Raw genomic sequence first — 14,793 nt, 5'->3', positions numbered from 1 at the left:
CTCATGCTTGCTATTGTGCCTTTCAGATTTTGAAGGCAAATGTTGATGTCTAACCTTTGCTGAAGGAGACTGTTTACATTTCAAAGGCATAATTAATCTATATGTGTTGGATTAAATAGACTGGAACTTAGGTTTTATTTACTCCTGATCTCTCCCTTCTAAACCTCTTCTATTTAGTCAAATATAGAAGAGCCTCCTTTAATGAAACAACAGTGCAACACCCATCTTCCCATGGATAGGATGTCTTGAAACAGGAACAGAGATGCCATAGGAATAAATGAGTAGGATTATTTCCACATGATGAAAAGATTAAAATCCTTCTTGAAATTGCCCCAGTTTTACTACTTAAGTGTCTTCTCAGATCAAATGAGTTGCCATTGCTTTAACAAGGGACCAATTATAGCTGTGAATATGATTTTACCACCTGATACTACACCTTCCTAACTCTGTTAGGGTTGACCTTGTTTTCCAATTTGAACTGTCCTCAAAATAATTATTCCCTAGTCAGACTTATCCTTTATAGTACACTGGTTGCCACACACACACAAAAAGGATTTTTTTTGTTTTGTTTAATTTTTGTTACATCTTTTTTAAGGTATAAAATGGGTGGGGAGAACATACAGATCTTTAAATATACCAAGCAAGGGGTCCTACACAGCTGTGTGTTAATCTTCCAGCCAAACCTGGTTCACAGGAATCAGTTGCCACAATCCTCTCCCCTCTCCTCTTCCCACCCCTCCTTTTGGTGTTTCCACTTCTTTTAAGAGAAGCAATAAATAGTCAAGCATTTTGAAAAATACACATTCCTTTTCCTGACCTTTTATATTTTCCAAAGCCCAAGGAAAATTTCAATCACTGCTTTCAACTTGTTAACAATAGTTGTCCAGGCAGCTTTCCATACTCTTCAAGATAAATAATCTCACAATATTTCAAGACTCTGTTTAAAAATATTTAACAATAAAGTCAAGAAGCATTGAGTCTGGTTCCATGGGATTCTGGCTTCATATTCATTGAACTGTTTCTTAATGCAAATATGATCATAATACAAATATACAAAAATATATAAGGAAAGTGAAGGCGGTGATTGCACCTCAGTAGCACCTCATAACTTCATTTCGTGTTGGAGCTGCTATGACACTGGCCTCAGAAGGCATTTTTCACTTTGTGATGACCAGAGCAGGAAATGGCTTCATTTTGCTCAGGATATAACGCCCCACCTTTCCTTTCAGGCAGCAGATATCATTTTTGTTTTTGTAATCTGCATTTGAGAAGGATAACATGACTAATGGATTCACTTCCATTCATTTTATATTTGCATCTAAAATTGTAATTATTTAATCATTTTATATTAAAATCAAACTTAGTAAAATAATTATTTGATGGGTCATGTAAGCCATAGGTCCCCTTGTGAAAAAAAAAAATGTATCTTTGGCCTGTAAGTGGCATCATATTCATAAGGTGTCAGATAAACAAATGATGCAGTAAAACGAAAACTATATTACAATTGCCTTTGGTGTGACCTTGGCTACCCTTGAAAGTTTTGTAGGTTGAAAGTTATATTTACCTGTAAAATAAGATTACATTAATATTACATTAGTCAAAATCAACTCAGGGGTGGAAAAAGGCATGCCAGAATCACCTCAGGGCTTTTAAAAACTACCAGTGCTCCCTACCCTCATTTTAGATTCTAATCTGCCCATCTTGGCGCCCAGACTTGGACCCTTTGTATCACAATCATACAAGGTACTATGATGGGTGGATTGGAAAAATCTATAGAGAAGTATAAATGCATGTTTGCACCCAAGTAAACAATAACTATTATTGAAAATTATTTCAAATATCTTGTAAAAATTCAGCAATGTTACAATGAGACAATTTGTCATCATTAGGTTATGTATTTTCTGGGCTCAGAAGATTTTTTTCACTGAAATAACAATTTTCAGAAACTTAAATCTAGTAGAAGCAACAGTATGACACAATTTTCAAGGGCTTTTGGTTCAGATAAGCTCCACTAAGCTAATACAATGGGTACCTTTCTACCCACTGGTTCCCACTTGCATTAGACTAAGATAATACACAAGTTGGTCCTATTGTAAATACAACACCCATAGTCTCATGAAATGAAAGGGGAATCCAATGAGAATACAAATATGTATGTTTTATGTTAGCTCTATGCAGTTTTATGAGGTCTGCTATTGGATTTTTATTTCATTCACTCTGATTTTTTTTGTGAGCCAGTGTTGGTTTCTGTGGTTGAGGACCTTCCCTTCTCTTTTTCACTGTTTCCACTCTTGCAGTTTCACATATTTTGAAAATGTGAAATGTCTGGCCTCTTTATACTTGAAAAGAATCTACTGTGGTTTATCAGCATTGCCCAAATCTACTCAGTCTCATCGGAACAGCTGTGCTTCCTGTGACTCCCACTCTCCCAGCATTGTTAAAAGTGGATCTGCATTTTCCATTTGGATCCTCACTGTAAAAAATATTCTTATTTTAATAGTATGATGGGGATTTTACACTCCAAAATAGGTTTTAAAGAAAGAATATTCCTATACCTAGATGCTGAGCTTACTTTTTTCAGATGTTATTTCACACTAATTCACAGTCCCAGGGGGAAAATAGCATGTTTTTATTTTGTGTGTAAAAGAAATGGAATAAGTATGTATGTATATGTATATGAAAATGTGTGTGTTTTTATTTTACTGGTATCAGCCAAGACCTCCATATTCATCCCTGACTCACAAGAAAATAAAAACTAGATATAATTGGGTATAGTTTATATGTATATATTACACATATATGAATATATACATATATATATACATATGCAAACAAATAATATCAAAAAGGAATATTTCATTTGATTCATGCTTAAATTAAATGTCAAAGAATTAGTAATATTTCTGCATTATATAAAAAGAACTTTATACTTTCACACTATCTTCATCTTACCAAGTCATCTTCATGCATTTTATCCCAATCATGAAAATACACTGTTACAGAATTAACCTATATGTTACCTCCGTAGGCAAATCACGCTCTCGCAAGCCTCTGCAGCTGGTGGTTGGCACTCTGACACCAAGCTCTGTCTTCCTGTCCTGGGGCTTCCTCATTAACCCACACCATGACTGGACATTGCCGAGTCACTGTCCCAATGACAGGTAACTCATCATAACGGAAGACTTAATTTTTCATCTGAAAATTAGTGCCTGCTTTTAATAGTATTTGTGCATGCTCTTAGAAGAGTGTATAAATATCAGGAGCATCAGCATTTACAGGTCACCTCTTAGCTGTCCAGCCCATTCTGGATGTAAGGGGAATGCAAAGGTTTACCCATAAGGGAGTTACCATCTACCTGGATAGAAACATGCAAGTATGTTTTCTGTTTTCTTTTTTTATTGATTTCAGAGAGGAAGGAAGAAGGTGAAAGAGATAGAAACATCAATGATGAGAGAGAATAGTTGATTGGCTGCCTCCTGCATCCTCCTCAACCTGGGCATGTGCCCTGACCAAGCATTGAACAGAGACATCCTGGGTCATAGGTTGATGCTCAACCACTGAGCCACATAGACTGGACAGTATGTTTTCTCAACAAAGAATAAACTTCCAGGGAGAATAAGCCACATGGCAAATGGGGAGTATCAGTGAGAAGCGTAATGACAGCTCAGAGGATGAGGCTGAAGGCAGTTAGGAAAGACTGTTAAAAGTTGGAAAGGTAAATGTCCTAGAGAAATATAGTAGCATTCTGTTCACCCTTTGCAAGCAAAAAGAGTGGATCGTTCCACTACTGACAAAACATAAAAATAAAAATAAAATTGGAAAGGTTGCTAGCTCCCAGGAAAGATGTATATTTATTTATTTTTTGGTTTGTTTGTTTTTGCCTAACTTATCCATTTACACTCCTATAAGCAACATAGGAAGGATTCCAGTTGCTCCCCGTTCTCACCATGTTTTGTGTTGTTAGTATTTTTCTAGTGTAATCCTCTCTCATTGCCATTTTGATATGCATTTCTCATGTACTAAGGTGTTTTTATGTACCTTTTGGCCAAATATATATTTGTGTACTGCTTATTTTTATTTGTCTAAATTTAACTACAAAGAAAGACCTTTAAGATATTTATAAGTCCTCAAAAGTGCCTTTCATATGACTTTGATTAGGAAATCTAGACTATGAAAAAAATTAAATTTCCCTTCACATGTTCATCCTACAGTTCTGAAAGAGACATTTTTGGGGAAAGGCATGTAGAAGATATTGCTAAACCCAATTTAAAAAAAAATAATTTTGAGATGTTACAAAAAATCTGAAATATTTTTATTTCACCCATTACTAAACCCATACTTATTTTGTTTGGAAATGGATTCTTAAAAGAACATGCTTTCTTGTGATAATTCCAGTTTCTAGTGGATTGGTCCAGGGTGACAATGCTGAGAAAATAAACATTTATAAATTGCTTTCTTTTTTAAAAATAACTTTTTATTCTCTTATTTTTAAAAAAGTTGAAAAGTGGGGAGGGAAAGAAGAAAAGGAGGAAGAAAGGAGAGAAGGAAGGAAAGAAGGAGGAAGAAAAGAAATTTGGTACACTTGTAGCAAAATGCAGTTATTCAACTTGCTTGATAAATCACTGAGGTTCAGTTACCTGCAAATTCATATAGCACAGTATGGATGTGATTTCCTCCCCTGTCTTCAAGCCTTTGCTCTAATCTCACCTGGTCTTACTGACCCTCTCATGAAAGAATTTATCTAATGACAGATTCTAATCGATAGCTGTTGTCATGGACTGACAGCACGTGGAGGGAACGAATTTGGAGAAGGTAGAGGAACAGATATCCTGGTGGAACTAGGATTTTAATCAAGGCAGGTGGCTCACAGGCCCAAGCTACACAGACCACGCATGCACCTCACCCTCACCCCCTAACACCTTGGCTCTGTCCTTTTCATCAAGTGGATGGACTCATGCCTGTCAAATCATAATACAATATTTAAAATAAAAAATTCCATTTCAAATAAAGTTTCTTTAAAAATGGGCATGAGAGGGGGTTTAGGTGAGCAATGGGGAAATAAGGGCACATATGTAATCAATAAAGAAAATAAAAAAGAAATAAAAAATTAAAATTAAATAATAGCATGTCAAGATGCTATGGACAGAAATAGGAAATAGTTGAGACATGACTAAAAGAGAAGAATTAAATAGTAATGACTAAAAGGAAGAACTTGGAGTATTTGTGAATTTCATTTAACTATGCCTCCTTTCTCCCCAGTATAGTTAATAAAAAGCTGACATTTTAGTCTTTGTGGTATTTGAGAAAAAAATAGTAGTCCCTACTTAAAAGCTCTCTCGAAATGCTATACTCAGTATAAGCAGCCAAATAAATCCACCAGAACAATTCTAAATTAGTGTAATTGTAAGCAGATTTGGAGAAATTCACTCTCAGATGATCATGCAGATGTTTTTAGAATTTAGACTAATCTAGTAGGTTAGAATAAGCAATAATAGCTATGGCGAACAATTGCTTCTCAAAAATTGGAAGATTAATATAGCTGAAGTTTTCCTTCAGGAGTATCTTCTTACAAAACCATTGAAACTGAATGCCCTTGGCTTGCTACAGAAATACCAACTGATGTTATTTTAATCCACTGGACTCTAATATTTGGCCCCCTGTGTAGAGTCTCTGATTTAAACACACACACAATGGAGGGGGGGGGAAATGAGGAACATTTGTAATAATATGAACAATAAAAGATTTATTTAAAAAAAAACAAACACACACACACACACACACACACACACACACACACGCACACAACGAAACAAAACAAAACAAAAAAACACAAAAAACGTTTCCATTGTTTTGTTGGATAGCCTCATTTATCCTACAAATACAAATAAATTTTGGGAAAAGTTTTGCTTTTTACTTTGCTTTTGGACTTCCTATGTCAAAGCTCTGTGTTGTAAGTTTTCAGTGAGAAAACCCCTGTTTTTGTTTTGTTTTGTTTTAAACTTGGGAATATTAATTAAATGTTGATTTACTCTTTTGTGGTACGTGTTTCTATTCCTATTGGCGTAGGGATCATATGGGTCTCCCTGTTTATAGACCCTTTTCTTAATTCATATTGGAGAATAGATGTGCTTAATTTATGGTTTTTATTCTTGAATGGAAGAATATTACACTTATCCTTGATAAACCTAAGGTCAAAAGAAAGCTTTCCAAATTGGCCCAGTTGAAGAGTAAAACATGTTTTTAACCAAAATTTATTTTGCCATTAATAACTTATTTTTTCTTTCCTGTGTTTCCAATTTAAATCGTTTAAGATTGCTTTAGTTCTTGCTTCTTTGCCAACTTATTGACGTTTTATGATTCATTTATATATCATTTTCACATTTTATAACACTTCCATATTATATTTATTTACTCTTAATGCAGAATGAGGGCCTCCTTGTTAGCTGAGCTGGCTGTTGACTCTCCCCCTCCCCCCCAAAGTATTTAAGAAGTGGGTATTTTCAATATTTGTGGATTTTCACCTGAATGGGCATAATGCCTTGATATCCATTTGTCTTGCCATGTATATTTTAAGTCCTGTGAGGAGAGAGATCATATGTACATTTATCACCATTATCTCACAAGTCCCTGAAGCTAGCATCTGGTACATAGTAGACCTTCAGTAAATGGATGCTGAATAATAAGCAGTGAAATGTCAGCATTTTTACTTTTATGTTGTACCATTATTTGAAACTTAATATGATGTATTACCTCATTTGTCTTATTACTTTCTAGAGTATCACAATTTTTCCACTCACCTTAATTTGAATCTTTACTCATTTTTTTCATCTCTTATAACTAATGAGCCCCGAGTTATATTGTTTTTGCCTTTGAGAAGTATGCATGTAAGTACCTTTGTCTTTTACTTCTCCATTTCCACACCAATGATTCCAATCCAGGCACTCCTCACCTTACCCCTGGTCATGGAAATAGCATCCTGGCTTTTTTTCTACCCTATCCCATCCTGGCTCTTGCAAAACTGAGGAAATTTAGAGTATCCACCATCAGCTTACTCTTTTTTCAGCCCAAATTTATCTTTACCATTCTTTTCTCTTTTTTCCAAGGGGTATATGTTTTGCTTCGTACAATAACCATTGAGTCCCTTCCACATTCTGTAAGCCTTTCTCTTTCACATTTGCCCCTTCACTGTCATTGGTGCTCTGCCTTTGGCTTATAAACATGCTCTAGAGTTCCCTACCTGAAAACAAAATCTGTTGATCCTGTTATATCTTCCAAACTATGTGTGTGTTTTTTTTTAAATTTGTATTTATTGTCAAAGGTATTACAAATGTCTCCTTGTCTCCCCTCCCCCATTGACCTCCTCCACCCAACTCCAGCTCCATCCCCAGGCCTTCATTGCACTATTGTTTATGTCCATGGGTTATACATAATGCATGTAAATTCTTCGGTCAATCTCTTCCCACTCCCCCTCAGAAACATGTAAGTCTATTGCATGCTTCAATGTCTCTGGTTCTATTTTGTTCCTCATTTTATTTTTGTCACTAGATTTCACATATAATTATGTAAGATTATGTGATACCTGTCTTCCTCTGACTGGCTTATTTCACTTAGCATAATACTCTCCAGGTCCCTCCATGCTGTCTCAAAGGATAAGAGATCCTTCTTTTTTTACAGCTGCATTCTACATTTTAATCTCCTCTCTTAATTCCTAAACTTCAGCTCACATATTCCCAATTTCTATGCCACCCATACAGTGGCTTCCATCCATCTCTACCATTCACTGAAACTTCTCTCTGAGGTCATCACTGATCAATTAATTGCTAAATAGATCTAGAACAGTGCTCAATTGATGTGTATGTAAATCATTTGGGAGACCTTATTGAAGTGCAGATTCTGAGTCTATTGGCCTGATTTGACATTTCTAAAAACTCCCAAGAATTTATGGTGTGACTGTTCCACAGAGAACAGCAGGAATGGCAACCATATAAATGATTTCCAATGCTGAACCTCAGACCTTGGCCCATTTCCAAAACTCTTAGATATTTTTAGTTACCTATGGAATATTCTCATTAGGTTAACCATTGCCCTGCGAGCTCATTTTTGAAGTTAAGCATAGTGTCCCACTCATCTTCCATCTCACAAAGAACCTAGCATCATGTTTTACAGACTAGGTCTCAACAAATGTATGAACTAATAAGCAAATGGAATGTCAAGAATAAGACTTAAAATCATCTAGCCAGTCCATTCAGCCCTTGAACCCCCTCTGCAATATCTCCCACCCAGAGTTTGCAATGAATACCTCCAGGGATGGTAACTACTGGTTGTACAAATTCTAGTCAGATTAACCTAAGTTAAATTCTGCTCTATTATGAACTGTGTGGCCTTTGGCAGGTTACTGAAATGCTTCAAGTTTTGGTTTTCTCATCTTTAAAATGGGAGTAATAATAGTAATATCTCATAAGGCTGTCAGATTTACTGAAATGACATCATTAAAGGTGGCTAGGTTCCCATAGTGTCTGGCATGCAGTGAACACTCAATAAATGGTGCTTATTGTGTTCTACTAGCCTTACTTTTTTTTTATATATTATTCCCTTATGTTTTAATTATTCACAACATACTGTTGTAATTATCACAAGCTATTTCATTTTAGATAGCACTAAAATTGCTAGAAACTTATTTTGTTGAGCTTAAGCCAGCCAGCAGTAGGTAATATGGAAAAGAGATTTGGGAAAAGAGATGGTTGACCAGTTTGAAAATTATTGCAAAAGTTCAAAGATAACAAGGACCAACACTAGGTCCTAAAAACTCCGTAGGAATAGAGACAAGCCAGGTGCAAGAGGAATCATGCAGGAAAAATAACTGGCCTTGAGCACTGATTGGACATGAGGGGAGAAGAAACCTGAAAAGTTTGAAAATGAAGATGGGTAGATTTTAAAGTAGTTATGAAATTCTACTTTATGGAGGAGTAAGTCATTGGATTTGGTCCTAAGGTTTTACTATACTAACCAGTCAGACACTACATTGCAGAGGATTACTGGGGTGGTGAACATGATACAATAGAAGATGTATTATAGAATTATACATCTGAAAGCTATATAATTTTATTAACCAATGTCACTCCAATAAATTCAATAAAAAAATAAACAGTTTAAAGCCAAACAAAACAAAAAAAACAAAGAGGTGTAGGCATTATGAATGGTAAGAAAGTGAAAGTATATTGCTTTCAAGAATTGGTGTTAGCCGAAACCGGTTTGGCTCAATGGATAGAGCGTAGGCCTGCAGACTGAAAGGTCCCAGGTTCGATTCCGGTCAAGGGCATATCCCCTGGTTTCGGGCACATCCCCAGTAGGGGGTGTGCAAGAGGCAGCTAATCGATGATTCTCTCTCATCGATGTTTTTAACTCTCTATCCCTCTTCGTTCCTCTATGTAAAAAATTAATAAAATATATATATATTTTTTAAAGAATTGGTGTTAAAAGATAGTGGCAGGAGTAAGAAGTAAGCATCAGTTTTACTTTGTTTTGATAGAATAGAAAATATTTAAACATCATTTAGACTTAAAAAATGGTCCTTGGAAGATCAAAAAAATGGTTGGGGAGCAGATTGAATTAGGACATGGAATAAAATTACCAAGTTGCTTAATTTTTGGAAGGGAGAACCCTGGAATCAGAGAGAAGCAGGGAGAGAGTGAAGGGGAAAAGAGACACTTTCAGAGGAAGGGAGTGAGGACAGAATTTGTATCACTAGTCACAGTCTCAGTGTGGCATTGATAAAGGGGTTACAGGAAGTGTACTTTGATGTTAAGAGAGCAAAAAAAATTGTGGAATAGATGTTTTAGGAAATATAGTAGTAGTTAGTCACATAGAAATAAAAACATTGCTGTGGGGGAGGGGGGATTAACCTGGGAATTTATATGCATACATGCATAGTTTATGGACACAGATAATAGTGTGGTGAGGGTTTGGGAGAGGTGGGTGCGAGTTAGAGTGGGTCACTGGGAAAAAATGAAAAGAGGGACATCTGTAATACTTTCAACAATAAAGATAATTTTTTTTTTTAAAGAAGACATTGCTGAAAAGGTATGGAAAGTGCCATAGATGGCCTGCCATGTGTAGCAAGCCAGATAGTTTGTGAAAGACTAACTTTATTTTGACATTCTTCCATTTCTTCTCATAGTATAGTTCACTGTCATCTATATCACAAATTTTGTTTTTGGAGTTTCTACCTCTGAGATTTTACCCTATGTTCTGCCTTTGTATTTAATTAGACTAGAATGTCTGATGTGTAGCTAGAATAAATTGTTAGTAACAGACATAATCTCAAAGATCATCTAGTCAAATTCCCTTCTTTTTCAATGGAGGAAAATCTATGCATTAGTGGACAAAGAGACTCTCCAGAGGTCACACTACTAATTTGCAGCTGACAAGTATCCAAGCCACTACCTGCCTTCTGCACCACTTTTTGAGGGTCTATGGATTTCTTTACGTTATAATAATAGTTCTTGTCAATATTGAGACTATCGAGGACATCAAAGCACAGGATAATGCCAGCTGAACCAAACACTGCCTTCAACAGTTTTATACTTAGGGTATGAGATGTTCTCTTAAAATCCAAATTGCTAGAAAATTCAAATTTCCAGAGGCCTTCTCTGATGACATTCACGAGTTGCTACCTGTTTAATAGACTTGTTGCCCTCCATGCACTTGTGCCTAAATTTAATTATCCACAGAAAAGATGCAATCGACACTTAATCCTGGGTGTCCTCCAACAATTATGGGAAGTCTGTGATGGTAAATACGCAATAAAACAAAAGATAAAAAGCCTTAAATAATGCTAAAAGGAATTGTGATTTCTTTTACTCTTCTATTTTGCATCATTTTACCATCTCCTTTTGTCAAGCATCACAGTAGGAAGATAGTCCAATGTAATACAAAAGGTATTACCGGTAACCTTGCGTGTGTCTCTCACTGGTTATCAGATGTCAGACACTTCTCAGCCTCTCTTTTTCTTCCACAGTATTTCTTGCTCTGCTCATTTTAGAGTTTATTATATGGATAAATCAAATAAATAATATAAGTCTTAAGTCTTCTGCATATGTACAATGTAGATATTTATTGTATTTTCCATCAGTTCACACTGGTTTTATAGGATTTGTGAGTTTTGGTAAGTAAAACCTTCGGTAGTGACCACTGAAAAATATGATAGACCTAATTGTTTAAGCAAGGTACCTCCAATAAATTCAATAAAAAGAAGAATAAATAAACCAATATATTTTGGTGATTGAATCATTGGCCATCCAGAGCAATTATATTCTAATTTTAGAATGACCCTATGAACACCTACATAGCCATTCTGCTCATCCCGGAAATATTTATGAAGTATCTGTGGTGTGCTAGGTTGTGCAGCACTGTTTATTATCACAGGCCTATATTTTGCTTTAAAATTAAAGGAAACTTCTTTAAATAAGTAGTTTTGTATACTATCTCTTTTAGAATTTAGAACTTGCCTATATTACATAATTATCAAGTAAACCAATGTGACAAAAGTAGGAAGCTGACTGAAGCAGAGGCTAATATTAAATATAGACTTTGGAGTAGATAAGAGGCTGTGATGTTTTGTTAAGAAACAAAACATTCTGAATCTCCCTGTGATTTCAAAGCATCACATTTTGGGTTTCCAACAGAGTTTATACAATTCGCTATAGAGAAAAGGATAAGGAAAAGAAATGGATTTTTCAACTCTGTCCAGCCACTGAAACAATTGTAGAAAACTTAAAGCCCAACACGGTTTATGAATTCGGAGTGAAAGACAATGTAGAAGGTGGAATATGGAGTAAGATTTTCAATCACAAGACTATTATTGGAAGTAAGTACCTGAATTATCTTAGCTTTCTGTAATATTTTTATTTTCCCCCTAATGTTAAATTTCTAATTATATATTAACTTTATGATATGAGACCAGTTAATTCCCATCTTCTAGTATTTGAGAAAACACAAATATAAACATAACCTGTTGAATATTGATTTTTCAGAATCTATCTTTTATGAGTGTGTTTTTTTAAATGATACTAATATTTGATGCTGCTATTGGTGACAGTTCATTGATCATTATAGTATTTTAAATCAATTCCTGATCTATGAACACCAATTTAGCTAAAAAACTAACAATTTGTGCACATATTCAGATGGATAGCTACCAGAAGTGAATGTAAAAAGACTTTAGGGGCCCTGGGCTTTCTTCCAGTTATCCCTTCATTCAAAAACTTCATTGGAATCAGTGTTTTAAATTATAGTAAATAAAATAATATGCTCGAGTTGGAGAGAGCAGAAGTTATAGTTGTTTTCGTAGTGATTAGTAAGAATTGACACAGAAACCATAAAAATGAAAATAATGTTATTTTTTTTCCTTATTTTTTCAGGTATAAACAAAGTAAATGGGAAAATTCAAAGTACCTATGACCAATCAAACACAGTGGTATGTACCAAGTTATTTTCAAGAATTTTTTTTTAATTGCATTTGCATTGTATTTTTATTGAAATAAGGAATTAGTCCTATTATTGGGTACAGAGACTAAATCAATTGATTAGCTATGTATGGGGTGTTAGGTAAAAGTACTTAACATTTTAGGAATTCTATCCCCCCCCCCCCCCCAGAAAACAGAGTTGAATGTATAAGACAAGATCACACTAAATTATTTAAATATCTAAAAGTCTGATATTCAATATAGTTACTCCAGTACTTCAGTATTCTAGGTATTTTGAGATTGTGTTTATTATCTTCTGTCTTATGGATTGTTTTTTACTATAACATATTCCAAGAGCAAATTGGTACATGCTCTACTTACATTGCTACTGTTCAAATCTTCATCTATTTTCTATCACTTCCTACACATACATAAGAATTAACTCTTTTCAAAACGATAAAGCAATTGCTTTGTTGTTGTTTTAATGTGCCCAGCCTCTATTTAGTGCATGGAATGTTTGTGTATTTTATGAACCAGCCATTTCCCACCATCCAGACACCTTTTTCTCTCTCACTTCAGAAACTCAGTCCCTTGTTCTCCATTTTTCCCTTCCCCTTTCAAAATCTGTCCTCAGGAACCATCTATCAGTTACATATTACCTGTTGCAAATGTAAGCCATTGGTATAACCATCACACAGATGTTTGCATTTCAAATCACATGCCCAATTACAAAGTGAAGGACGTTGTCACTGAGCAGGTAGCGGAAGCACTTTGGTGAGAAGAGGGGGATTTGGTCCTAGCTTTGGTTACTAGGTATTGAAGTATTCAGCCAGGGAAATATCCCATATTCAGGTGAACATGTAAAGGCTATTTATGGTTGCATGTGTGCATGTGATGTATATGGATGGATATATCTTTGTGTCTAATTAAATTGTCCACAGAATACTCCATTGATTAAATAGTCTCATGAGGGAAAAAGGTAGTACATAACCCATTGGAAGAAAAAAAAATACTGAATTCTTTTCAGTGACAAATGGGTTTGGATAAAATAGAACTAGAAATAATCTTGCTGAGGTGACTATTTCTGTGGTTTGAATTGGCGGGAAAATGTGCATATTGGGGAATTATCTAATCATGATTATCAGATTATTATGATTGCCCAGAAAAGTATTTTGATGTATTTCAAATAATAATATTTAAAAAGAAGATTGCAGGTACATTCCCAAGCCATAAATCTTGTTTTATTTTTCTCTCCTATCTTTTCCTCCTTCCCTCCCTCCCTCCGCCCTCTCTTCCATTCTCCCTAGTCCCTTCCCCTCTTCTTGTTTTCCTTCTCTCTTTTTTGTTCTTTCTGTCTTCCTCTTTCTTTTCTTCCTTCCCTCTTTCTTAAGTTTTAATTTTTTCTTAATTATCTAATTCATATTTAAAGATTTAGAATATATAAAATTCAAAATGAAATATTAACAAAATTTTCTATTACACTGCCAAATCACTAGTAATAGAACTATTTGTGGTCTACTGTTAAAAATTAAAATATTTTTTTATTTCTAAGAATATTTTTACTATAAAATTAAAATTATGCTATATAATTTTAAAGCTCACTCTTTTTACTTAGCTGCCATATGCATAGCATATTCATGTCATTAAATTATCTTCTTATAAGTAATTTTAATTGCTGTATAATACATGATCTAAATATGCTTTCACCTCCCCAATCAGTTTCTACTTTGTAGGAATTTAAGTTATTTCTAATGGTATTTTAATTGTAAGTGATGTTGCAGTGAACATTTGTGATCATAAGTTTTTATTCACATTTCTATTATTTCCTTACAATAGATTCTTAGAATGGGAGTTAACAGCCTAGGTATTTAACAGGTGTTTTTGTTTGTTTGTTTGTTTGTTGTTTTAACTTCTTAATATGTCTAGTCAAATTCCTTTCCAGAAAGGATAAACCAATTTTTCATCTTGTCAGCAATGTATAAAAGTTCTCATACTATAGCATCCTGATTATTAGCATTCTGTATCTCCATCACTAAATTTCTAGCTAATGTAATAGTGTAAAATGTTTTATTTTTATTTTATTGATTTTTATAGAGAGGAAGGGAGAAAGAGAGTTAGAAACATCAATCAGCTGCCTCCTGCACAACCCCCACTGGGGATGTGCCCACAACCAAGGTACATGCCCTTGACCAGAATCGAACTGGGACCCTTCAGTCCGCAGGCCAATGCTCTATCCACTAAGCCAAACTGGTTTCAGCATAAAATGTTGTGGGTTTTTTTTTAATTTTTTTTATTTCTATGTCTCTGCTGATAAAGCAGTACTTTCTTC

General features: G+C 34.8%; 1 protein-coding gene across 36 annotated transcripts in view; it reads left to right on the top strand.

Moving 5' to 3' along the window:
- The window catches only part of ABI3BP (ABI family member 3 binding protein), a 237,401-nt gene that overhangs the window by 86,425 nt on the left and 136,183 nt on the right, over positions 1–14,793 (top strand). For all 36 annotated transcript variants that reach the window (XM_084875404.1, XM_084875411.1, XM_084875410.1 and 33 more), the window contains exons 4-6: positions 3,029–3,161; positions 11,685–11,866; positions 12,420–12,475. In XM_084875404.1, coding sequence (XP_084731530.1) covers positions 3,029–3,161; positions 11,685–11,866; positions 12,420–12,475 — 371 coding nt within the window. The remainder of the gene's footprint in view (positions 1–3,028; positions 3,162–11,684; positions 11,867–12,419; positions 12,476–14,793) is intronic.

Source organism: Pipistrellus hanaki (assembly GCF_964339955.1).
Source record: "Pipistrellus hanaki genome assembly, chromosome: 2".
Taxonomy (NCBI): domain Eukaryota; kingdom Metazoa; phylum Chordata; class Mammalia; order Chiroptera; family Vespertilionidae; genus Pipistrellus; species Pipistrellus hanaki.
The sequence above is the reverse complement of the archived record's forward strand: the minus strand, read 5'-3'. Positions and strand labels throughout refer to the sequence as shown.